This window comes from Sander lucioperca, chromosome 10 (genome assembly GCF_008315115.2).
Source record: "Sander lucioperca isolate FBNREF2018 chromosome 10, SLUC_FBN_1.2, whole genome shotgun sequence".
NCBI lineage: Eukaryota > Metazoa > Chordata > Actinopteri > Perciformes > Percidae > Sander > Sander lucioperca.
Genome location: NC_050182.1, coordinates 14,151,098 through 14,177,692, shown reverse-complemented (window position 1 = coordinate 14,177,692; position 26,595 = coordinate 14,151,098). Strand labels below are relative to the sequence as shown.

General features: G+C 41.4%; 1 protein-coding gene across 2 annotated transcripts; it reads right to left on the bottom strand.

Annotated features, from left to right (window-relative positions):
• Positions 1–684: 684 nt before the first annotated feature.
• Positions 685–25,907, bottom strand: nr2f5 (nuclear receptor subfamily 2, group F, member 5). 2 transcript variants are annotated; one of them, XM_031279447.2, is made up of 4 exons: positions 24,671–25,907; positions 11,399–11,679; positions 7,373–7,619; positions 685–2,831 (listed from the first exon to the last, which is right to left on the bottom strand). In XM_031279447.2, the coding sequence occupies exons 1-4, from the start codon at positions 25,047–25,049 to the stop codon at positions 2,512–2,514; spliced, it is 1,227 nt and encodes a 408-aa protein (XP_031135307.1). In that variant the 5' UTR covers positions 25,050–25,907; the 3' UTR covers positions 685–2,511. The 2 variants fall into 2 exon arrangements, with proteins under 2 accessions (XP_031135307.1, XP_031135308.1); XM_031279448.2 differs by having other exon boundaries at positions 24,683–25,903.
• Between the last annotated feature and the right edge of the window lie 688 nt (positions 25,908–26,595).

Sequence of the window (26,595 nt, the reverse complement as noted above, 5' to 3'; positions counted from 1 at the left end):
AAATTAAAAAGTTCCTCAGTGGATGCAGAAGTCAGGATCCACCAAGCGCATGTTACCATTTAGCTACACCCAGCATGCACCTGTTACTCACATATCTTAGGTGTGTTTGATTCGGGTCACTTGGCGCGCTGGCCGGGTGGTGCATTAAATCCGTGATTTCTCAGTGACCCTCATTCCCACGATAAACTGTCTCTCTATATTGTTATATGTTTAAGGATTCTTATATATAAATAACTGTATAAGGCTTATTGTTTTATTTTATTTCATTATATTCTAATTTAAATATTTGTGGCTAGTTCTATTTGTGTGTAGCATCATAGCATGGAGGGCTACAACTTACATTTCATTGTGCAATTTTGTGTTGTAAAATGACAAATAAATGAACCTTGTAATGTATATGCAACCTTTTCTTTAAACTATGTAGAGAAACAATAATCCTTAACTTAACCATAACCCATAATAACATGATCCTTAATTTTTTATTGCATTGTTCCTTTTTTGTTGTTGTTCACACTCAACATACATGTATCTCTTACAGAGTGTTACTGTTAACTTTGGGGGGAGAAGATATGTCTTCCAAGGTGCATTCCCTCAAGAAACATCCAATCACAGACCAGACTAAAGTACTCATTTTTTGTGCTACAAGACATTATATATGACAGTAAAAGACTACAGGAAACGTACTGTGAACAACAGAATTTTATTTCAATTAATGGATAATCCATATTTCCAAACAAAAGTAGAGGGGATAAAAACAAACTCATAGGAACTTTCTGTGAATTCATTTATCAACAGACAGCTTTCTAAAGGTCCCAGATGGCTTTTCCAATACCAATGTTGATACCACAGTGCCATGTTGGAAATGTGAAAATGTCAAAACAAACTTGCTTCCACCAAGGGGAAGAAAAAAAAACTTAAAATAGTCCTAAGCTAAGTCACAGTCATAAGTCCAACTGCGATAATATTGTAACATAGACTGAGGTTTTCAGAGGTTAGTGATACTTCTCTACGGTATCGCTACGATAAGCTCAAACGACATGAGTCGAGGGGGTTTTCCCTACATGACAATATCTTCAGGAAGTGGAAAAGAACTCGCATGAGGTCTAAATGAAAGTGCTGATGATAAAGCAGAAATGCCTATTCTCTCTATTGATGCATTAATAAAATCTCTGTATTTTGCATCACTTTTCTATATGTGACTTTATGTGCACATTAATCAATTTGACATCATGTGAGTCCATTTCCCCTCCTGACAGGACATAATACCTGTTATAACAGGTAACGAGAGATTATGGCACAGTCATAAGATAAATGCTCAGTGACAAAATCTTTGTTCTAAGGCAAGTACAGCTAGTTTTGTAAAATGCTCCCCCCCCAGTCCAAAAGGTCCAATATTGACAACAACATGTAAGGAGTTTTAATGGGCCTTTTTAAGTAAAAATGTAGATCAATCAAATGGCATAAGGGTAGCATGAATCTACCAGTGCTGTGATTTTACAGGAGTGAATAAGTGTAGGTTCTGACTAGGTTACAATGCAAGTGCCTAAGCTTTTTTTTCTTCTTTTTTTACAAACTCCTTCTCTCCCCCTGAGACCCAAAAACAAGTATATAGTCAAATTATAGACAAACCAAACATTAAACTTTCATCACCAACACTACCACAAAAATATCCAAACAATATGCTTTTTCCAGCTTTGGCACAGGCTGCTGATAAGTGTAAATTTTTAGTGGGTTTGTCTTTTTTGCTCTTGTACTGATATTGGCATGTCTGTCTGTCTGTCTGTCTCCCCACCCTTTGAACCTGAGCTTTACCCTAATATGCTTTAGATGAATCAACGATATACTGTACATATGGACACAATCATGACTTTTTTCTCTCCATATAAACAGTGCTAATACAAACACACATCAAAACATGTCCTCTGCAAAAGTCCAAGACATTTTTGCATTTGTCTTTTTTTTAATGGCTTCTGGCTTTCTTTTTAAAAATTGGTAAGTATACAACGGGCCTTGTGCTCTTGGTTGTAGAGTCCCATTGGCAAAGCCCTTGCTCAGTATTCACCATGCTAAGGTGCTTTTGCACAGCCTCTGTAAATGTAGGCATAGCACCAACAATAAAGCAAATGTTTTGTCTGTTGCTGCCCCTGTTTTCATGGGGTGTGAGACTGACATCTGAAGTGAGTCCAACAGACCTGCTGGTGAACTGCAATAACCCGTTCTACCAACTTGTCCATCTCGTGCCACATCTCAAATGTAGACTGCACCGTCGGCTGAGGGACCACCAAGTCTCTGAAATGGCCATGGTAAATGATTGGCTGGCTTGTGTAACCGGGACGGTAACGGATTATATCATCGACCTGGATTTGTGAGTGGAATGGTGAGAGCGATGCTTCCTCTGGGAAAGCTGAGAAGTTGAACGCAGAGAATGAAGGAAGGATGGATGGATGAGTAGTCAGATGGACATTCAGCCTGTATTTCTCCCACAGCTTCTCCTCCGTCTGTCTCTCCACCTCAGGGCCCGTTCTCGTTGTAGTGGAGGGAGATGGGTCGGTCGCGCTGCACGGTGGGCATGTAAGGCCAGTTGTAGCTGGAGCCCGAGAGCAGCATGTCACGAAGCAGTGTCTCAATGGGTGTCTTGCCTACCAGGCGAACGAAAAACAGCTGCTCGATGACCGGAGAGGAGACGATGCGCAGGGAAGGCAGGCGGAGGAGGAGGCGTCCAAAGCGGTTTGGCTGGCTGGGGTACTGGTTCCTTACATACTCCTCCAGGGCACACTGGGACTTCTCCTGGATGCTCTCCACATGGGCAACGTCTGACAGCCCCATAGCATCTAGAAGGAAGGAAGACAATGTAAAGATTTATGGTTTATCATTCTTATTATAGTGTCTGAAAGGAAACTGCAAGAAAGTAAAGAGAATCTGCAAAACATTAGCAATGACAGACTACAGGCGTCAAATGATAAATTGTCATATCTGATGTTTATCTTTGTTCCTGTTATCAGGTTGATATTGTGTCTGATAACTGAGAATTTAACTTTGATTTAACTCGTGGTGGATGTTAAGTGGGTGGCTCAATGTGAAGTCTTGACCTGGTACTGTACATGTACTTTAAATCTCATCTAGTTGATTGAAACAGATAAATGCCATCACAGTGGGGTAATCAAATGTAATAAAAAGCTGACATGAAATTTTTTCTAATTTCTAATTTCTCAAGTCAGAGAAATCTTGCTGAAACTTGAGGAAATCGAGGTTGTCACTACAGAGATACGCATCTACTACACCCCCGTGGTCTGTGTTCACAGCACACTACAGCATTTCCTTTCCCTGCAGCTGGAGGTCATGTTCTGCCTCCTGCCTCCTCACACCTCCTCAGGCCCCCGCCTTGGCAAGAGTCTCACACAACCGATAGAGTGGGTAACACTGTGTGCGATACTTTTCACACCCTGTGTGTGCAGAGGAGAGCACGGGGGATTTAGCAAAGGAGGTCAGAGATATGTGAACTCAAAACAAAGACACATTTCACATACTGTACATTCAGTGGGTGCGCTCTCTGACTCTGCCCCCTGAATGAACCCTCATTTGAAAGACGGGTTTTTTAGATGAGGGCAATGTCTTCTTAAGCACGTTCTTTTAGTCTAAAAGCGCAGGCACATATTTTTTAAACCTGTCACCTTGCATCATAGGTCCCCTTTGTCAATGACAAAGGGGACCCCTGTGTAAACCCTGCTGAGCCATAGATCCATACAACCAAAAGATTTAATTTACGTCATATCTTAACTGAGTGTGTCAAGCCCTCCCCACCCCCAGTGGCAATTATTCTCATCATTCTGAGTGAATAATTGCTCCCATTTCAGCTGTGTCCGTCCACTCGGAAGGGCAGCTGGACTGATTTTTTGTCGGGCCGCCATTTTGGGTCCTTCGTGACAAAGCCGCCACTGCCTGGTTGAGATTAGTAAAGCTGTCTGTGTGACTGAAACCACATCGCGTGCCGAAGCGACAGCTCTGTGGGCGCCCATACACGCCAAGCGTTGTGTTCTTTTGTCTGATCCTTGGGCACACACTGGGTCAGTGGGGGTGAGGGATCAGGGTGGCAGGACTGAGATGCCTGTTCTCTGATGTGCCTTGATGGGACTGTGCTTCACTGAGAGAGTGGAGGGAGGGGAATCAGAGGGAGGTGAGAGACGATTGGTGTTTGTCGTAGATTGTTAGCTCATCCTACCAGGTCTGCAGGAGTCAGGTTCATTAACAGGTCTATCAAGTGTGTGCATGTGTGCATGTCTGTCTCCATTAAATTCAAATTTCTGTGTTAATATCTGCTTGTTTTTTCGAAATGTATCGTCTTCTTTTGCCAAGACATTTGCTGTTTTCTGCACATCTGCCCACATGGAGGGAAGTCACATGGGATGCTCAGGGCTACAGGGGTTATGTAGGTCATGGCTGTGGCTGTTGCGAATCCTCCGTCTCACTGAAACCCACCATACATAATTCAACTCCCGTGGTGGGGGCCGGGGTCCCGGGCCTGGGCTGGGCTTGGGTTTGGGGAGCGTAGGGAGGAGGGGTGAATGACTGGTTTCAATAATAGATAGGATCATGAAGGAGAGGTGGCTGATGAAAGCAAGGAAGAGAGGGGAGAGGTGGATCCACAGCCACCCACATGCATGGAAGAGAGACGCTAGGTACATGCAGAGTGAATCTGACAAGCCATGCAAGGGAAAAAAAGGGGAAAGCAATAAAAAAAAAAAAATACAAGGATGAGAGACTCAGTGTTGGCTTCTTCACCATCCATTTCCCCTTGGGTCACAAAGCATGATCTCTCAGTGAAATATCCCAGGTGCGACAGTATTTTGGCTGGCACTAGAGCACAGTGACTGTTGGGATAAACCTCAACAGGGTTTGTATACATTCAGTATCAAAACAATGCCTATCTCTTGAGTTTCCTCAAGGTGTAACACAATTGTATTTTATTTAATCTTGTCTGCAGCTCAGTGGGGAGTGTGAGGGACAAGTCCCCTGTTGTTTTTTGTAAAGAGCTTTGGACGCAAACAGCCTTAAATAGACAAAAAGGTATTTTCTTTGTAATTACATCAAACGGAGAGTGGTGTAATTTAGGTGAGAAATTGCCATCATCATCATGTTAACTCAATGTCACAAAGATTTTGTTAAGAGGTAGAAAAACATGGATTGGTGGGTTCAGATAGCATGTATGTATCTATATACTTTTCTGGGTGTGTTGTAGGCTAAATAAAAAATATACTTGTCTATCAGTCTTTCCCACAAGATTTTGTGAACAACGTATTGCATGGGCAGAAACCAAAATACAGCTTAGCAAAGGAGCACTCAAAGTTAAATACCAAAGTAAAAGCTTCAGGTAAAAGCTTATGGTTAACTCCAGCAAAAGTGATTACAGTGAGGCACAAGCAGCTACTCACGGGATCAATAGCGGTCTTTTACAGTATGAGAGAGTGATCAAATTACAGTGAAATTCATGGAGGGCAGAGACCATGACTGACTGGTGGGAAGACTGTAGCAGCAGCATTTACATATGGAGCCAATCAGACAATATCTGCTGCAGCATTATTAGAGGTCACATCTCGGTCAGGCTCAGCAGAGGTGAAAAGGTTGCAGGTTAAGTACAGTTGAAGTCGGCATTGTGCGTCCGTGAGCTTAAACTGGATTCCAACACAGTAGACGGAAGAAAGGTTTGTTGGCACTAAGAAAAAATGTACAATCATGGACAGGAATTTGGTTCTCTCTTGATCAAGGATGAATGCCTGCAGGACCTTTTGGCTTCTTATTTAGTAAACAATAAAGCTGCAATGAGCCAGCTTTTTAGACATGAATACATTGCTGGCTTCATCTATAAGTTGAATGGCCGTTTGTCATGTAGACATAGGTGTCAGTTATGTAAATGTACATAACGTTTTCTAACTGATAGATTTTAAAAGCCTTAATTTGCCGCCATTTTGAGTGCAAAAGATGCTCGCCTCCTCTTCTTCTCTTCTTTTATACTGTCCAACGGTGCACAAGCATTGAATGACAAAACGTTAAGTTCGATACTCACATCAATTCCTATTTACTCACATGCTGTATGTAAAGCATTTGTCTTGCACTGCGGACATTTTTATAGACTGATCGAACATGAGAAGGATCTCCTGGACGACTTAACTTATTAAAGTTATTTTATTTTTTGTGCAAAGGAGAGGATGGTTGAGAGATGTATTACAGTGCTCTTAAAAAGGCAAAAGAAGACGCACATGTAATTAGTTTCTGTGCGTGTTTCACCTTGTGCTGCCGCAGCCTTTACGTTAATCTGATGGAATTCAGTTCAGACTCGTGGTGTGTTGAAAGTCTTGCAGAAATGTTACTAGGTCCAATCTATGTCGTAAGATTGCGGTTATGAATTTTACGTAAAAGTTACTTGAGCGCTTATTCAGACACGGCAACAGCAATATAAGGAAATTTTAGGTTGCATTTTAAGTTATTTACCGGTAATATTGTTTAAATCAATATTTATTAAATGTATTAATTATTATTTAATTCAATGTATTTTGCCCTAATAATTAAAAAATGTTATTATCTGCCGAGTTTACCTTCTTTAAATGTACAGAATAACCCTACTATTGGTCATTTCTCTAACTCAGGTTAAGCCGTTTACAAGTGCTCCCATATCCTGTGATGAAGTGTCCTTGTCGACATGAATAAACCTGTGCCAAATGTTCCCGTGCCAACGGAAGTCAGCTCACTTGCCTGCTAATTCCTCTCTTTCTGCGTGAGCAATTGTAAAGCTACTCACAGGAGACAGGTGATGATCAGAATCTACCCATAATCCTCTGTGAGTCTGAGTCTGAGTCGAGGGTAAAGAGCAAGTGAAAAGAATGCTAGTTAGTCTTAACAAGTAATTGATCATTTGATCTTTTTTTGGAGGACTTGTATTTGATTTTCTTTTACCAAAATTTGACTTATAATAATGCTACTGTTAAACTTTATTTTATTACGAACAGTTACAACTGTCTGTTTATATAATTTAACAATTTTCTTTCCCTGCAACATCAATTGCATCCTCAACCATCTGGCACGATCGCTCTTTGAATTTCCTCTCCTGTGGTTTCTCCTATTTCTCTTCCAATGTCCAAGTTTTGTCTCGTTTTCTTAGAGAGCTTAGAGAACAGTAATACTGTACCATTGATTCAACATTTTGGGGTCATAATTTTCGAATCATTTTTAAACTTTTGATTACCCAGTCTGGAGCCTTCCACCACTAGTTAAATCTTTAACATCCTGTTTCAACATTACGTGACACCATTGCCATTTCATGCAGTTTCCCTGTGACTCTCCACTGTTTATATGACACATGTGCTTCATTCGAACTCACCAGATGTGAAGAGCACGATGGACTTGAGGCAGGAATATTCAGCCGTGTCAACCTGCAGGGCCTTCAGCTTCTCTACCTGCTCTTGGAAGACACGGATGTGGTCCATGAAGGCCACCACGCGCTCTGCTGACATGGGCGATGCGTGCAGGCCTGCCGCTGCCAACAGAGGAGCCACATGAAGCGGCATGGAGCACTGGGCGGCGTTGAGGACGAAGAGCTCGCTCCATGACATGCGCAGCAGGGCCACCTAGAATACAGGTAGCATATAGTGGTTATTACAGGAAGGAAATTATTTTTACTCCTGCTCGACTTTCAGCAGAATATCTAAAAAAAACATACATTTTTAAATGACATGTGGTCCGCAGATCTGGATTTGAGATTTCTACTTTAAGACAGTTATTGTTTTTTAATCGTAAATATAAAACTAAGAATTCATTGAAATTACTAAACGTGTGTTTACAGGGTCAAATCAAATTCAAATGTATCCAATAGGAATTATGATTTTAAAAGTTACAGCACATTTGCACACCGACAAGTGCCTTTGAGTTACAGAGTCAATCTGTAATTCAATAGCACAAAAGCACATTAATTCTAAGTGTAAACGAACACGAGATGCACTAAACATCCAATAATTCAAACCACCTTTGGAAATAGTCGTAATGTGGTCACATTATCAAAGAGGAAATGCAAACTAGATAAAGAACAGGTCCGTTCATGCACAATTTCTCCCCCCAACAAGTAATATGTTAATTAAAAAGAAGGAAGCATACACAAATCAGCTTAACTGTCAAAAACTGATTGTAAGGACGAATTACTATAATGTGATGAAACCTTTGTCAGTTTTAAAAGGTCATAAAGATGGTAAAATGGGGCGGTCTGGTTAGTAGAGCGGGCGCCCATATATAGAGGTTTACTCCTCGACACAGCGGCTGCAGGTTCGACTCCGACCTGCGGCCTTTGGTGCATGTCATTCCCCTTCTCTCTCCCCTTTCAGGTCTAAACTCTCCTATACAAATAAAGGCCTGTAAAAATGCCCCAAAAAATTATCTTTATAAAAAAGATTGCAAAAGGATATGACAAGCTTCGTTATGACACACATGGATATATATAGATATATATATATATATATATCTATATATATATAGATATATATATATATATACACACACACACACACACACACACACACACAGGGGGCTTACATGGCCTGCAATCAGCATTCAATAGGTGTTTACATTATTTTGTCTACCCTGGATAATCTAGACACATACTGTATGATTTAGATGCAGTTAAGTTACAAGACACGTGTTGACTCCAGGTGTAAACAGTCTTTTGATAGCAGGTTGAAAAGAATCATGAAAAGCGGGTTTATAGAAAGCAGAGAACCACAAAGCACTTACTGAGAGAGACAGGATGCATGTATTCTACATCTTGACATGACGTTAATGATATATTAATGATATAGTGCAGCTACAGCATGACATATTTGTGAATATATATAGGTCAGGCGATTATTCCGTGCCAACACTTTACAGCTAGTATAAATCTACATGTACAGGGTTGACATCAGGTCTGTTGTGTCTGTTTCCGCCTTCAGTGAATATTAACCAAACAGATATGCAACTGATTCACAAATAAGGAAAATCATTTTTTTTAATTATTTATAGTCTCTTTTTGTTTATGAAAGCAAAGGGTGCATGTGATAAATAATGTGTTAATTGATAATACTTAATGAAACTATGATCTTTCATTGGATTACATCTTTTTTTGGTTTTGATTAAATGGAACAGGATAATTTAATTATGATTATGGCAACAAATCTTTTTTACTGGCTCAACATTTTCTATAGAAGTAGACTTGAACAGAAAAAAATGTGATGCGAAAAATGTTGCAAAGTTTTGGGTTGATATTATAAAGAAATATATATATATATATATATATATATATATATAAGAAAGGCACCCAGTATGTTATATAGTGTAGTTTCTACATTTGGAGGCCAAATCCCCTCTCCTAGTATGTGTGTGTGTGTGTGTGTGTGTGTGTGTGTGTGTGTGTGTGTGTGTGTGTGTGTGTGTGTGTGTGTGTGTGTGTGATCCTTGCATGCTTTATTGAAGGAACAATTCAACATTTTACTAAATCAATTTTCTTGTAGAGAGTTAGATGATAAAAATGATACCACTCTTATTGCTGACACTAAATATGATTAGCTACAGGCAGCAGCAAATTAGCTTGGCTTAGCACAAAGACTGGAAACATGGAGAAAAACTCTGATGAGGCCATGTACAGTAACGTCCTGGAGGACGGTAGGTTCATTTTGTTATCTTCGGCCAGAGCTAGGCTAGCTGTTTCCCCCTGTTTCCAGTCTTTATGCTAAGCTAGACTAGCCAGCTACTGGCTGTAGAGTATACCGTCCAGACATAAGTGTGGTTTCGATCTTCTCATTGAACTCTTGGCAAGAAAGTGATAAGCCTAGGGTGACCAGATTTCCCGGAACTAAAAACGGGACACTTTGCGCGTGACCGTAGTGCTCGTGCACGTACATGCTTTCGGCTTGTTAACGTGAACATGTGCCAGCCCAGGTCAGACATAGACACAGACAGATCAGACACAATTTTGCCAACAGCACATGTAGGCCTACTGCTCACAACATAATGGGGTATCTCAGTTAATATTCATGAATTTTCTTGATATGTAGCCTACATAACTAAGAAATAATATTAAAAGACATTGAGTGAGTTTCGTGTGGGATCAACTTTATTTTTCAGAATTAAAGCATTCTTTTTGAAAATGCACCCACTGAACTTGTGAAAAACTTTGTGAAAAAGTATTTTTCATTGCATGGCACTAAACGTATTATTTGGAAGTTCTGCCACAGGCTTGAACTAAAGTTATGGTAACACTTTACGGTAAGGGTACATGAATTATGAATTCATGCATGAATTAATTCATGATTTGTGCAGTACTTCATTCCTTTATATCTTATGAATCATCAGGAATTGACATGAGTTCATAGCCTCTCACTCATGACCCCATGCACATGCATGAATAACACATCAACTAAAGCATTAGGTAAGGTGGGTACATCATTATGCACAAGTTGTATTCAAATAAGAATTTGAGCAGTGATGACCACATTTCGTGATAATTCATGTACCTTTACCGTAAAGTGTTACCAGTGTTATTCTAACCAACAACACACACACACAAATGTAATCTCATTTGATAGAGCAGATAGCTTCCATATTGGAAACATGAATTCTGTATGTTAGAGGAGTGAATTTGCTCAAGAATCAATTTGTTGGCTGAAAGCCTACTGTGAAATTGCACACAGGTGTCAGCAAAATTGTCGCGTGTGACGAGTAGTGCCTTTAACGTGGGAATGGTCATGCGGTTCCTCTCGTCAGTCCATGTGTTGTTCATGAGCGAAAAGATCCGCTCAACGGGAGCATTTGTGCCCGGTAGATACATGGCGAACTGACAAAGGAGACCTACATTTTTGAACGGAATCTCCCTGCTTTTGAAATGCTCAAATTTTTCCATCGAGTGTCGCTGTGTCCATGTTCTTTCACTGTCTATTGTTAAAACGAGACAGATAAGAAGAGGCATTGTAACAATGTTTACAAATATACATTGTAATGCTGGCTGCACAGATTATGCAGACGCAGATCGCTACGATTGACTGACACACACACACACACACATTGTTAAAACCATACGCTGGACGCTTTATTAGTCTTTCTACATGGGTTTAGTTAATGATCGGGCTATAATAAGACCACGTCAGCTATGTAATCAATGACAGCCGGGACAATTTCATCGTGGTTGGTGTAAACCGGGACATTTTAGCGTCCCGACAGGCTTTTGTCAGGACTCGGGGCACGCAACTGAAAAACGGGACTGTCCCGGTCAAACCGGGACGTCTGGTCACCCTAGATAAGCCCATAATGTCAAGCTATTCCTTTGAAGTTGCTGGTCGGATATTTTAAAGTAAATTCTATTCAGTCATGAAAATCGCTGACTCACCTGATCCATGAGCTGCAGATCGGGGAAGAAAGGGATGTTCTTGGCCCACTCAACAGCACTGAAGAGCAGCCTGGCTGCCAGCTCGCAGATGTTCTCAATGCCCATCAGGTTGTTTCCCTGCATGCACTGGGCCCCGTAGCGAGATGTGGGGTAGGGCTCGGCGCGCAGCAACAGAGAAATGAAGCCGGATAGGTAGGGCTGGCCGTTGTATGGGTCGGTGCCATTGGTCAGGTACTGTCCTGGGCTGCTCTGGGAGTTCGATGTACGTCCTCGTTGTACAGCTGATGGAAAACAAGACAGGTGAAGATGAGAATTCGGACGCGTTAATGTGAACTTTTAATCAATGAAAATGTGACATTTGTTAGTGGTTGTGTTTTGTCTTCATCTCAGTCCAACTTTTAACAGTAAATATCTGTCATCAGGTTGTTATTACACTTTTATGCTTTAGGAGGCCGGCTTTACACCTAAACCTGAACTACATCCAAACGGCCTCTGCACAGCCTGTATGTAAAGCCAAGTAATCCTAAAAGCCTGCAGGAGACGCCGAAGGGAGAGGAGACGAAGACAGAAAAGAAGGAGTGAAATTGGGCATGTCAAATGTGTCGGGTGGGGGGTTTGCAGAATGGGGTCAAAGGGGCAAAAAGTGTGGAGACGGGAACATTTCTCCTACTCCTAAATATGTCAGCGCTTGCCTTTTCAGTGGAGCGGTGGAAAGTGGCCAGGCCAAGGCCATTTTGCACTGCTGTTGTGCATCAACGAGTAATGACAAGCAGCAGCTGGTAAAGATATAACGCTTCTTCACACCTACATATGTTATGCACCCGCATATTCATACACACATGCCCGCACCACACAAATACATACGGTACGATGCCCCCCCTCTCTCTGCTGGCAAATGGCTCAGGCTGAGGCAAAAAGGGCACGCAGAGGCCAAGCTCTTGTGCACACACACTCACACACACACACACACACACACACACACACACACACACAGGCGCCTGACGTGTGAGGGGAAAAATGAGGTAAAAGGGTGAAATGGCGAGATAAGATGAAGAGGAAGAGGTGATACGTTGAGAAAAGGGAGATTGAGGGCAGAGAGAGGGGAAAGACAGAAAAGGTGCAGAGTTCAATGTATTTGAATGTAGTCTGAGATGAGGCTTCAGATAGGGAGCAATGGTTTACATAAAGAGACAGGTGGAAGCAGGAGGTGGAGAGAGGGGTGTAATAAAAGGGAGGAGGAGGGGTTTGGAAAATGCTTTTCAACTTTGCATCACCTGTCACCTCACACACAGCAGCTGTGTCAATTGAACGCGGACGTGGCACGTCTGAAAAACGAGAGGTCAAAACACTCAAGAGTGTTATAAAAATGCCTTTAATTCTAGCCTGTCCTCTGAGCAGAAAAAAATACCTCTGCACAAAAGGTGTTGACCTCAAACGACTGATTTTCCCTGTGAACTTGTGTCAACCCGCGTGTTCCCAGAAAAGAATGCGGTCTCCTTTGGCAAACAGCACAGTCTTGCTGGGCTGATCTATGAAGAGGTGTTGCCTGTCACAAAGATGTTGCACAATGGGACATTCCTTGTCACTGGCACTCCAGCCGCTCTCGTCTTGCTTTGCAAAGGCCGGCTGTCAGATTAGCCCCACATGTCTGTCTTTGCAGGGTTTGAAAAATGAAACACCGCCGTGAGCAGCAGGGGTGAAAGTAGAGCAAGGCACTGCAATTTCCACAAAGATTACCTGGCCAAATATGTTTTCAGTCACTCTGAGGTGCTTTGAGTGTGAAGTGAAAGACTGCTAAATCATACAGTGCTGCTGCTGTCACTCAGAGAAGTTATTGTAATGCAGGTTAGTGAAAGACTCGACAAGTCCTCCAAATTAACGTCAAACAATTTGTTTGTAACTGCCTGTTATAAGAATAAATCTGTTTCATTGTCTGACAATGCTATGGCTTTAGGCACAGAAACATTGTGGTTAGGGTTGGGGAATCATTGTAGTTTTGGTTCAAAGAAGCACTTAGTTAAAGCAGCCATATTATGCTCATTTTCAGGTTCATAATTGTATTTTAAGGTTGTACCAGAATAGGTTTACATGGTTTAATTTTCAAAAAACACCATATTTTTGTTGTACTGCAGTGCTCTCTCTCACTGCTGCAGATCCTCTTTTCAGCTGGTCTCTGTTTTAGCTACAAAGTGAGACCTCTTTTCTTCTTCTGTACTATCTTTGATTGCACTTGCACATGCCCAGTAGCTCAGATGTAGATCATGTCATGTCAGCTAGCTCCATAGACAGTAAAAGAAAGGCTGTTTCTACAACTTCGGTCAGTTACAAGGCAGGATTAGCTGGGAGACTTCTAAATGAGGGCGCACATGTAAGTAGTTCTTTTGTAGATTATGGTGAACTTGTGTGTGTTGTAGCAGTGCTTTGCTATTGAGAACGAGGTAGCATGCTAGCGTTAGCATGCTAACACTACGAGCTAATGGTTGCGGTTAGCCTGCTCGTTTCGGCTTGTGACGTCACAAGCTGTGCCGATTTTGAACAGCTCACCCAGAGACTGAAGGCAGGACACATTCAGAAACTGTATCTCACTCAAAACAGCATGGATGGATTTTTTTCAAAGTTTGTATGTGTGTGGAAGCGCCAGAGACACAACATAACACCCCAAATCCCAGAAAAAGTGATTTTTTCATAATATGGGCACTTTAAGGCTTGAACTTGTGTCATTTTGGAGCACTTTCTAAAAGGATCGATTCTGTTCTGTTCCCTGAGAGGACAGTCTTGAAAGACTCTACCGTGACATATCTAAGTCAGATCACTTCCATAACCTAGAACTGTCACTCTGCCCTGGCTTGTTAATTTCATCTAAAAAAAATCTGGGGTGAGCAACCTGGCTTTTGGGCTTCTCAATAATGCATTGTCCCTAACCTTGATGGGGAATATATCAAATTCTTCAAAATTCAATGACGTTCCACAAATTCCACAACCTGTTGGGACCCTGCTGCCTCTCACGCCTCTGATATGTGAAATCACAGTTAGGAATCTGCTCTCATATTGATTAGTGGTTAATCCTGCAGATTGTGGCGCATCTACTTGATCCACTTGACTTTTCAAAAGCCTCATTGTGGGGGGTCACTCATGGCTGAGAGGCAGAGCACTTGAGTACTTCTGACTGAGACACATCACTCTCTGTTTTTCCTCGCCTACAGCTGGCTGGACGAGACTGAGGAGCAGAGAGAAAGAAAAGGGAAAGAGGGGGTAATTATGGAAATGTCCAAAGGAATAGAGAGAAAGACGGACAAGCGTAGAGGCAGAGAGCTGTATTATTTTGACATAGAGGAGGGGAGCAAGAGAGCGAGAGAGACAGAAATGACATTAGTAAAAAACAGATGCCTGAGGATAAGACAAAAAAGGAAAGCAGGGTCAGAGATAAAGAATAAAGAAGGGGGATGGGAGTATAAAGTCCGATAGATTTGGGTGTCTGCCATAAGCTGTGTCCTGCTTTTTAATTGGTGCACTGTGGGTGAGCTTAATGCTATTAACTGAGCTCGTCATCAGACAACAAGAGGGGAAGAAAACTTGAAATCTTAACGATATACAACGTCCTTCTTCCTGGCAAACACAAATATTTTGATTCCAAATTGAGGGCAGAAAAAGCACAAAAAAAGAGCTACAAATCCCTAAAACCCAAAGCAAAACTGCTTCCCGTGTACATAGGTAGGGCAAAAAAATTAGGGCAGGAGAACGAGGGAGAGGAGGAAAGTGCATGCAAACAGAGGTATCTTGGGACATTTCAGCTGTGACTTTTAAAAAGCCACTTCAGCAAACGGCAGCTGGCAGAGTGCACAGTTTGCTGCCTGGCTGCCCTGGATTAGCCTCTGGGTCAGACTGTTAGTGGAATTACAGCAGCTAAATACAATTAAGGCCTATCAACATTTGGACTCAAAGGTCACGGTGCCGGGGCAACACAGACGCATTATAGATTTGGCTCAGACAATTGTGTTCAATGAGTAGATTTTCCATTTCTAAAGCTTCCAACGGCGAGCGGAAAATAAACACGTTACCCTGCATGAAGCTGTGCCTGACGTCACCACTTCCCACAGCGTGCATATGTGCTTTTGTGTATGAGAGAGGTTTACAACACTAGAAACATTCTGCAATCCTGCAATCAAAAGAACATCAAAACACATGGTTGTAAAGCTAAAAAAAAAACACATTTTGGAAGATAAAAGAAATATATAATTTCATATGTGTCAGTGCCTATATGTGTGTGCCACTGTAAGCCTGTGTAGATGTACGTGGGTGTGCTCCAGCTCAGAGGGCAGTGTGTGATGTGACACCAAGGTAATATCCCTGCTGCTCTCACAGTTTTATTTTGGCTTTGAGCTTTGACCTGCAGGTCACTGCTCTGCAGCAGGGCAAAGCTCCCAACGAGAGTCAGATAGGAGGCAGAGAGGAGCTAATGTGTAAACCAGGAGAGTTAGAGATAAAGAGACAAACAACGGGATTTTACTGAGCAGAAAGAGTTATGGAACTATACTCTCATATACAATCTGTCAATCAAACAGCGGGCAGTTCTGTGATGCTCTCTTTTGTTGGAGCCTTTGTGGTTGGCTGACACTGCTCTAGGGGGGTCACTAGACTGTTAATAAGATGCATAACTTTGTACTTGCCTATGAACATGATAGGTACATATACTGTGGACTGTGGCTTCACACAGTCTGGTTGAGTGCATGGTCCACAGTATTTGTCCCGTTGCATGCTATTGTGCAAGAGCAAGTTCTTCTTCTGTTTATTCTACAGAAACATTTTGTGCTGCCAGAAAAACAATGGTCAAAACAATTAGTTGAGCATTTACAACACATTTCACAACGGTTATCCATTAAAGCTGAAACAGATCACAGGACTACTTTACAGGGCTTTTTAGCGTATTTCAGCTTATTGTTTTAGTTTTCCGGCCAATAAACTTTACTGTTTTGGTTTACTCTCGCTGCTCTTAAAAAAGCTTTAAAAAACCACTGTATGCTACCTGCTCAGCACCAAACAGACACATAGTGGAGCATTTAGCAGCTACAGAGAAAGATGTGTCCGTCAGGAGTTAGTGGAAATATCAACTTTATAAAGACATATGTCAGTGTTGTGTTTACAAGTTGTTTCTGCTGCCGCCCAAGTGGTGAAAAAAAATCTGTTTAAAGATACTGTTACAATCAGAATCAGAAAAGCTTTATTGCCAAGTACATTTTTTACACATACAAGGAATTTGTTTTGGTGTTGTAGGTGCATGTCTTGATACTAGTTGCTAATATAAAAGTAAGTGAATGCTGGTTTGTGTATCTTTGAGAAGAAAACATTGAAAGTGTCAGTGTTTACAACCTAAATGGAACAAAAGGTGCTCGATAGTGCAGGAGTACGGTGGCCGAGACAGTTCAACACAAATACAAAAGCCACAACACAAATACAAAAGCCACAACACAAATACAAAAGCTACAACACAAACACAAAAGCCACAACACAAATACAAAAGCTACAACACAAATACAAAAGCCACAACACAAACACAAAAGCTACAACATAAACACAAAAGCTACAACACAAACACAAAAGCTACAACACAAACGCCACAACACAAATACATAAGCAACAACGGAAGTGAGCATGTTGTTGACAGACAGAGCTGGCAGATGAGCAGGAGGAAAGTTCTTGCACGTTTGAGAAGTAAGTGAAACATGGTTCCTTGCTAATTATGATTAATGTGGCTATGTGATTGTCACAAATAAGCAATGTTGTTCAATATATTTTTTATTTTCATATGCATGTACTCTGCCATTTAGACTACGAGGCTACAGCTATAACATTATCTAAATGGCGCCCAGCGTCTTTTAACACGCGAGTGCTACGTTTAAAGTCTATAGTTTGTCATGTTTAGTGAAGCTGTTTAAATCACACAAATATTATATTCGTAGCCTAAATGGCAGTGTACATACATATGAAAATAAAAAAGATATTGAATAACATTGCTTATTTGTGACAATCACATAGTGACATAATTAGCAAGGAACCATGTTTCACTTACTTCTCAAACATACAAGAACTTTCCTCCTGCTCATCCGCCAGCTCCGTTTGTCAACAACATGCTCACTTCCATTGTCACTCACTTTCGTTGTCACTTATGTATTTGTGTTGTGGCTTTTGCGTTTGTGTTGTGACTTTTGTGTTTGTGTTGTGGCTTTTGCATATGTGTTGTGGCTTTTGGGTATGTGTTGTGGCTTTTGGGTATGTGTTGTGGCTTTTGGGTATGTGTTGTGGCTTTTGGGTTTGTGTTGTGGCTTTTGGGTATGTGTTGTGGCTTTTGGGTTTGTGTTGTGGCTTTTGGGTTTGTGTTGTGGCTTTTGGGTTTGTGTTGTGGCTTTTGCATTTGTGCTGAACTGTCTCAGCCACCGTACAGGAGGGCCTGCTAAAAATTGTTAGTTGTTGTGCCCCACTGAAGAAAAACACATCATCAAATTAGAGAAAGAAATAGAGCATAGCAAAATTGTTTATATAAACGCGTTGCTCATAACAACTTTACTACTCAGCTAACCTTGCTAATAAAAGGCCATCTGCATCTGCACACTGAAAGAGGACTGACTCTGTCCTCAGTTGTGTGTCGAGCGGCGAAACATAAGAGACACAACAGAACGAGAGTGCAGAAAAACTGGAGGCAGTGCAGGAACGAGAGGGAAAACAGTGACACAGACGGAGAGAGACAGAGACATGGAAGGCAGAGGACATTTGCGTGAGGAAGTTTGATGGCTTTGCTCTGTGTGCATGCTGTTGCCTCAGTCTCTCTCTCAGACTTTGATGAGGCAGTTCCTGAATTAATTAGACCAAATTCACCCCCAACTCAGTGATTCACGCCATCCTTATTTATACTTACACACCACCACCCCTCCCCTCTTTATTTAACACACAATGGGCCACAGGAGGGCAATACGTTGTATGTGTTTTCTGGGAGTTTAGCCTTTGGAGAAGACATCCGTAATTTATCAGCATGTGTCATCAGTAAAAAAAGAGCCTATGACTTGAATTATTTGAGTTTTTGAAACTGATGGTAAACCAATTTTTGTGCTGGAGCTTCCCTTACTTTACCAAATATGTTTACAGTAAGATAGGTAATAAATTTTAAGGGCCAGTTCACCTAAAACATTTATTTACCACTTATTCCTCGTGGTATCCAGCCATGCTGATATTTTTGGTTCACTTTTATTTTTTTTGATATATGAGATATCTGCCACTGAGACTTCTGCTGCCATCCAAATACAGTGTAAGGGAATTAAATTTGGTTTCTGGTGCTCAAAACCAGAACCATTCACCCAATAAGAGAGCTGCTAACCAACATACATGACAAGTATTAGTCTGTGTTGCAGCACAAGGTTTTAGCTTCACATCAAGCTATTTCAGAGGCTTTTTCATTCTGTCATAAAGGAATATATTATTTCATTATTGGCGACAAAGGTCCACACAAAAAACAACACATTTTCACATTTACTTAAAGCATTACTTAACCATTACTTTCTGTTGTATGTAGGGTGGCGGACCTCTAAACCCAAGCAAATAAAACCAAAACTACTAAGGCAAATACAAGGGGTTAAGTAGCTAAATAACCTTTTGTGGGGGGAGGAATTTGATGATATGACTATTTAATAATATAACTGTGGTCAGAGGGGAGCCTCCATCATATTATGGTGGAAGACATGACCAATATCCTGTCTTTAATAAAACATCAACATAAAACTGTTGATCCGAAATTGGGACAAATAGTAAAAGTTATTGGTGCATCGTGTGGCTTCCTCTGCTTCTTTTTCATCTACTCCTATCATGCTGAAATCCCACTCGGTGAACGTGTCTAAGATCATCAACTAAATGCCTAAATTATAAATGCACACAGATCCCACCACAGCGCTATATTACACAAAAAAATATAGAAGCCTTGTTGGTTGTTAAATGTTTCTGACAAATTCTGTGCCTCTTTCTCTCTTGTGTGTGTGTGTGTGTGTGTGTGTGTGTGTGTGTGTGTGTGTGTGTGTGTGTGTGTGTGTGTGTGTCATTACAAGTGAAACAAGTGACACGCAAAAACAGGTTGAGCTACTTAAGTCAACAACAAAACAGTCCAGGGTCAGTCGGTTTGTTAGAATGATTGACTGAATGCACCTGAAGAGGGTCACATTACTTTTGTGAGATCAGTGCTACAGTGGGATGTGCAGAAAGAAGCCCAACCTTTATAGGGAAGAGGTCATGTTGTGTTATATTGTGACATGAAGCCTCCTCACCTTGATGTGTCCAGAAGCATTAAAAAAACGGCATCGTTCATCTATTCTGTAACATTAAAGTTAGCCTTGGAGATAAGGCCGCAACCTCCAGTGTATCACTTTAATGGAGGCTGGGCAGTTCTGAGCGATATGTGAATAGGAACCATGTTTCTCTGAGTGGCTCTGATAATGAACGACAAGTGGTGACAGGGGTTAAGTATTTGAATTTGTCAATAGCTAAATTACTGGGATAAGTAAAGGTTTTCAGAGCCAAAGCAGGCCAGACGGCAGTGTTTTGGTGTAAATTGCCCAGTGGTTTGGGCAGTGGTGTCATCATTCATTAATTTCCCAAATAAGTGGTGTTTACTCACTGGAGAGGCTCCAGCCGGTTCACACATTGGGACTTTGACTCGAGCCGGTCTGTTATTAATGTTTTAGTTTTGGTTGACCTATATTTCCCGCTACTGTTGGTATTTTGTCAGAGTGCAATATGGGTCAGAGCAGGCAGCAGCATTTCCACTGCACACTTTCCATGCAGGTATTACAGATTCCTATTATTAGGGCTGGGTGCCGAACTTCGATACTTTTTTGGCACCGACCGAAATGCCTCCGTAATATCGAGATTTGAAAAATGCCTTCTCATTCAATACCAAATTTCAATACCCAAGGAGCAAATCTCATTAGCGTCAGTGAGCCAGTTAGCATGCGGCATGCTTCTACCAAGATCTATTTAATGCTTGTGATTGGCTGTCTAATGTTACACGTCGTAGAGGCAGGAAATGCGTTACGCACAGTAACGGGGCCAACGTGTGTATGTTGTATTTTGAGAGGCTTGATTACAGTGTGAGTCACATAGATGTAATGGAGCTAAGAAGAAAAAAAAAAAAAAAGATTTGTACCGAAATGTGTAATGTTGTAACTCCTTTTTTAAAATGGATTTTAAAAGATTTTAAAAGATTTAAAGATTATTGTCACCGGTATCGTTATTGAAAATTTTGGAACGATATCCAGCCCTACCTGTGATAAAAGACTATTTACTATCACTACACTCTACTAACTTTGTGTGTCTGCATGTATTTGGTGTGCTCTTAGCTACACAGGTATCTGATTCAAGACATACACACAACAGACAAGATGACATTATCATTGTGCACGAATGCATTAATCAGTACACTACCACGCGTGTCTGTCTGTCCTCAGTGACGTCAGTAGCTCGTCCTTGTGGGCTGCTTGGAAATTAAAACATTCACTCCAGTTCAAAGGAACTGTCAGGCTGATTTTCTTTGCCTCTCTGCTTCCTATTCAGCTAAGAAACTGACAGAGAGACAAGAGCAGAGTTCTGTGTAGCTGCGTGGTGAGACAATGAAACGTAATGTTGCCAAGGTTTTTCAATGGTTTGATTCCCACTGAGCCCAGCAAAAAAGTTTGCTGCCATGGTGCTGAAAGCTGCTCTGGATAAAAGTATCCAACAAATGATATTATGTTCTACACAGCAGTCTGCAGAAAGAGGTCAAACATCCTCCATTGGGAGAAAAAGGAAACTCACTTGAAAGCAAAGATTTTCTAAATCTCATGAAACATTTAGCATGTCTTCTCAGAAAGCTAAATATTAATTCAGTCTTAACAGAAAAGTCATGCAGCAGTGTTAGTGATACCAAACGATGCTGTACTTTTTATTACCAATATCAGACTTTCTCCTGCTGATTTTCTGTAAGAGGAAATGGTGGAGTTACATCACAGGGCTATCCATAAACATCCTCTTTACGTAGCTCAATATACTTCATTTGTGAATAAAACAAGTTCAAATTGTTATACCTAAATATATAACTTGTTCCATGAACCAGCCCTTTCCCTCAGACTTTTTGTACATTTCAAACTAAGTAAAAAGGTTTTTAAATGATTAATAACATGCCAAACTCTTTTAGCAAACATACATTTTCACTTGTGATCTTCCGCTTCATTTCGACAGTATCTTTTCAGGAACTTTCGCATATTGTTGGGAATGTAAAACAGAAAAATCAAATGCATATTTCACCTGGATCATAACTGAGAATAAACACTGCGTCCCTTTGACAACCTGAGGTGAACCTGTTATGAATAATGTAGATGAAACATGACTTATGTATGTAGGGGAGGATGACAGAGTATGTGTGCCTTAACAGCCCGGCCACTTTTCAGTTGACACCCTCAATCTTTGGATTCTAGGATGCAGCAGTGTTTAATTTCCTGTAGATGTAACGATAAAATAATGATGCCAGGGTTTTGTTTCAGATATTCATGAATATTTATGTGTACACAAATATTCAAATATGTCTTTTTTGTGACTTTTACTTCATAATAACAATGGGAGTGATGATTAAATAGCTAGGGGAATTGAATGCCTGTGATTTACTTAATTGATGCAGAACATTTATCAGTATAGGATGATAAATTCTGGTTTTTAATTCTCTACTTTTACAAATTGCCAGAAGAACGTCCTAACAAAAATTGTCCTAAGCAGACAAATGGATGCTGATAAACAGAAGTCAGCCGACAAAGAGGATTTAATGGCCCAGTTTAATCCTGCTGACCCCAAATGCACCAACATATGAGCTCAGCCAATGTAAGTTGACCTGCTCCACATTTAAGCCTTTTTTTTACGCACAACTATAAGCCAGCACTGCAAAAAAAAAAAAAAAAAAAAAAAAGAGGATAATGAGCAGATAATGAGTTTTAAAACCTTAAATTGATTTTTCTGGCCTTATTTCATCACAATTTTAACATTTGAAAGTATCTCAAAATGATTTGAAAGAAATCATTTCTGCTGGAGAATATATTTCACTTATTTTAAGAAAATCAAGACACTAATTGCTTTGTCAAGATGCATTTTTTTTTTTCAGTGTAGACTATATTCTACAGTCTATAAGCAAATCATCGTAATGTTATCTCATCTAAACGGATTACCTTCTATGCCATTCTTAAGGCGTATCGCCTATCTCATGAAGAATATGAAGCCTTCGACGCAGTAAGCTCGGCACTGCAAGAATCTCATATTTAACCAAACATGTACTAATTGAACTGAATGCTAGAAACCTTTTCCCTTCGAAAAAGTTTAAGGATTTGCCACATGAAGTAAAATAACCCTTCTATTTTGCATGCAAAATAACTTTCCGGTTTTTATTTGAGTGATAAAGTAGGCTATTTCCAAAATAAGACAAATTAGATGAGTGGATTTACATAGACTACATTAAAAAAAATCTCCCCTCTACTGATAGAATGATTCGCCTGTTTGAATGAATGAACTTTTTCTCATTACCAGACTGAAGCAGATTTTTTTGTTGCTGTTGCAGTAAACACGCTGCGGCGCGTCAGGCGATCACCTCGGGTTCATTCAGTCGGAAACAAGCACGACCGAGTCGGTGTGCCTTGCGGGTATTTTACATGAGGAGACTGTGTGTACAGTACACACACACGCACACACACACACGCACACACACACACGCACACACACACACACACACACACACACACACACACACACGCACACACACGCACACACACACACACACACGGTCAGAGAGGCATAGCAGCGGAAACCCTTAAGGGATCATCTCATCTCAGGCTCTAATCAGGACGGGTATTTCCACCGTCTGTGGATTTACATTTGGACTCAAAGGGCGGCGGGGTTGTCTGTCCTTCAAAATCCCCTGCCGAAGTGTCCGTGAGCAAGATTGCTCACTGAGATGCGGCTGCTGACCCTATTCTGTCCTCTGATAGGGAAAATAAACTGGGCGAAGGGTGACATCTTCATTAAAGACTAAAACTTTTGAGGATAAGTGGTTGAAACGCACTTTTTTTGCACTCACACAACACAAAAAGCCTTATTGCCCATGGCTCACCTGTGATAAAGCTGTGTGATAGTTAGCGGTGTGCACGTTGCTGTTGACATTTTCATTAATTTCCCAAATAGGCTATATTATACATGCAGACAATCTAATATTTCTACAGACTCTTAGTGCTTTTTGATCATAAAAACGGTTGCCTCTACATCAGGATATTATCTAAATAAAGTATTGAGTTCAGTTATCCAAAGTGCATGAACAAACAAAAAAAGAACCCATCAGTAACCAACACAGATGGTGAGAGAAAGAAATGTTGGCTCCATTCGGTTTAAAACATTTAAAAACATGCAGCGTCCCATCTCTCATGAATGGGACGACGCTGCTGAATGATCATTGATAAGGGAAGCCTCTTCTCCACCAACACGTTTCTGCTCCCTTTTGACACTAACTGACCCGTTGTTAATCCAACACAATACAACAAATGTAGCGGCATCCTCTTATAGCGGCTCTGGGTGTCGGTGAGCAAACAGCATAATTAAAACAGCGGGACAAAGGAGGGATTTCACAGAACAGAGCGAACCAGGGCGAATGGTTTGGATTTGGTAGCCTAAATGAATGTGAAATAAGCATTGTGCTGCTGCAGGTGGTGACTGATTATTTACCTATAACAACAGTGCCTATAAACTATAAACTATAACCATTAGATCAACAGGCATCACAAAACATGACGCGTATTTTACGCACATAATCTCTCACTGGCATGTTTTAGTGACATGTGAAAGGGCATAATTACAGAAAGCGTGTCATGTTTAATCTTAAATGCATTTTCTTTTTCTTACAGCAAGACGAAAATGTGGTAAAATAACTGTTTTCAATTCAAATGTTTGTGCCCAGAATTTTCTCAAATGTGTTTTCATGCAACCGATGATCTACCTTGGTGCAAATATATTATTTATATACAAGCAATTAAAAAGGAGCCTCAGTCGATGTTAACAGTCAGTCACTTGTTTTAAAACAGTAAAATCTTTTACGGCTGCCTTCCAGACTTAATGGCCTGTTAAGATTGATATTTTACGGTGAGCAACATTACGCACAAATTTACACAGTATAATACGGTTAGTAAGCAAATGTCTCCCGTGCCACACTTCCCACTGACATCTGTCACACACCTATGGTCTTACCCTCTCTTCTCATGCCGACTTTCAGGCACTTCTTCAGCCGGCAGTACTGACACTGGTTCCGGTGGTGCTGGTCGATCGGACAGTCTCGGTTCCCCCGGCAGGTGTACGAGAGGTTCCGCCTCACCGAGCGCTTAAAGAAGCTTTTGCATCCCTCGCAGGTGAACTGCCCGTAATGCTTCCCACTGGACTTGTCCCCGCACACCATGCAGTCCACGTTGGGGATCTTGTCCCCGGAAAGTGCGTCGTTCCCTGGGGTGGAACCGTTGGGAGTTCCCGGTGCCCCGCCGGGCTCCTGGCCGCATATCTGGAGCTGAGACCCCGGATCTGCAGAAATGTTCTCTGGCCACTGGTTTACTACCATTGCCATGCTATCCCCAAACACTTCGGTCTTTGTTTAAATCACAGAAGGAGAGACTGAGTGATAGGGATCCGTCCTGACGTCTTGGGAGAGAAAAAACGAGGGAGGGCGAAAAAAAGCGCTTCCTCCAGAGGTCAATCTGAGCGTATTTATTTTAAATCGTTTATCTGTAATACTGAGTTTTTTCCTGTAAACATCTATCAAAGTTCACAGCAACAGCGAGGTATCAACATGATCGACGCATGCGAGCGTAGCTTACAACTCCGGGTGTTCCTAGCTGCGCAGCAATCCATAAACACGTTGTTCTTCAGAGTGTGACCTCTTGGAAAAGTCAGTCCAATAAGTCAGCGTGCCGGCTGTAAAGATAAAATGTTATCTCACTTCTTTCTCGCCCCTCTAGAATTTGAAAGACGGCGGAATAGCAGACAACCGTGTTTCGCCCCTGTGCCCCGGTCGCTCCAGTCTGTCCGCCGCACTGCGTTGGGATTCACTCAAGATCAATTCTGCCTCCTGAATGACACACTGGAGTCAACACTGGCCGCATTTCATGTTATTCTGTGACGGATTTATTTAGTCCCATCAAGCTCGTGGAAACAGTATCAAGCGCAGTCCCGAGGCGTTCCTTGTTCCTCTTGTTCTTGCGCGCCGCACTGAGGTTTTGGAGAGCGAAGTCTGATCTTTATTTACCCAACACACAGCCTGAAATATCCTCGGTGACCGTCCGTGTGGGAGAAGCTTCAACAAGAGACACTTTGCCCGCACAACAATCTTTGCCGCTCGAGTGTATCGCTTCACCCTACGACTGTCTGCCCCATCTCCGAGAGTCAAAGCTACAATTTGGGGGAAAGTGTCTCCAGCAGGCTGCCTCGTACGGCTTGCCCCCTGGCGGCGCTCCATATAAGGTCATAACTGCCAAATAAGGTCATATCCCCTCCCCTCAGCGGGAGAGGTGAGACGTGAAGGGCCGGTTGTGATAGGCCCTCAAAGTCTGTTAAAAAAGTAAGGAGCTTTCTGATTGGACGGCGGTCGATTAGGCTGGGTTTGACTGACAGGAGCGGTTGTTGTGATACAAGTACTTTAAAGTGGGCTACACTAGTGTCCCATTGACAATACAGTGCTGTGCATCTTGTGCGCCCAGACCAGGTCTAATAAACCTGTCGTTAATATGTAATTAATATTAACTTTAAACTATTAGTGCTGCATCTATATTCTGTTAAACCAGCATAATGTCTTAATCTTCATAATGAGTAGGGAAGGGATTTAAAGTCCCTCTCCACAAAAATTTGTTTTGTTTTTTCTTACTTAATTTGGATGTTTGGCCTCCATTGTGCAGAATGATGAAGGCTGGAAGGTTGTTTTCACATTCAGGTGGAAGGCGTAAAGTTTCTCTGGGCTCGTCTTAAATCTCAGTTTAAGACTTGTACTTATGAGCATATGGTTTTGTGACTAATTTGGAGGCTATGCAGCTTGCACAAGTGTGATATGGAAACATGAAACCCCAGTGTACATAAAATGAGAATTTACTTAGGTAGGAGTTAAACTTTTGAAATGATTT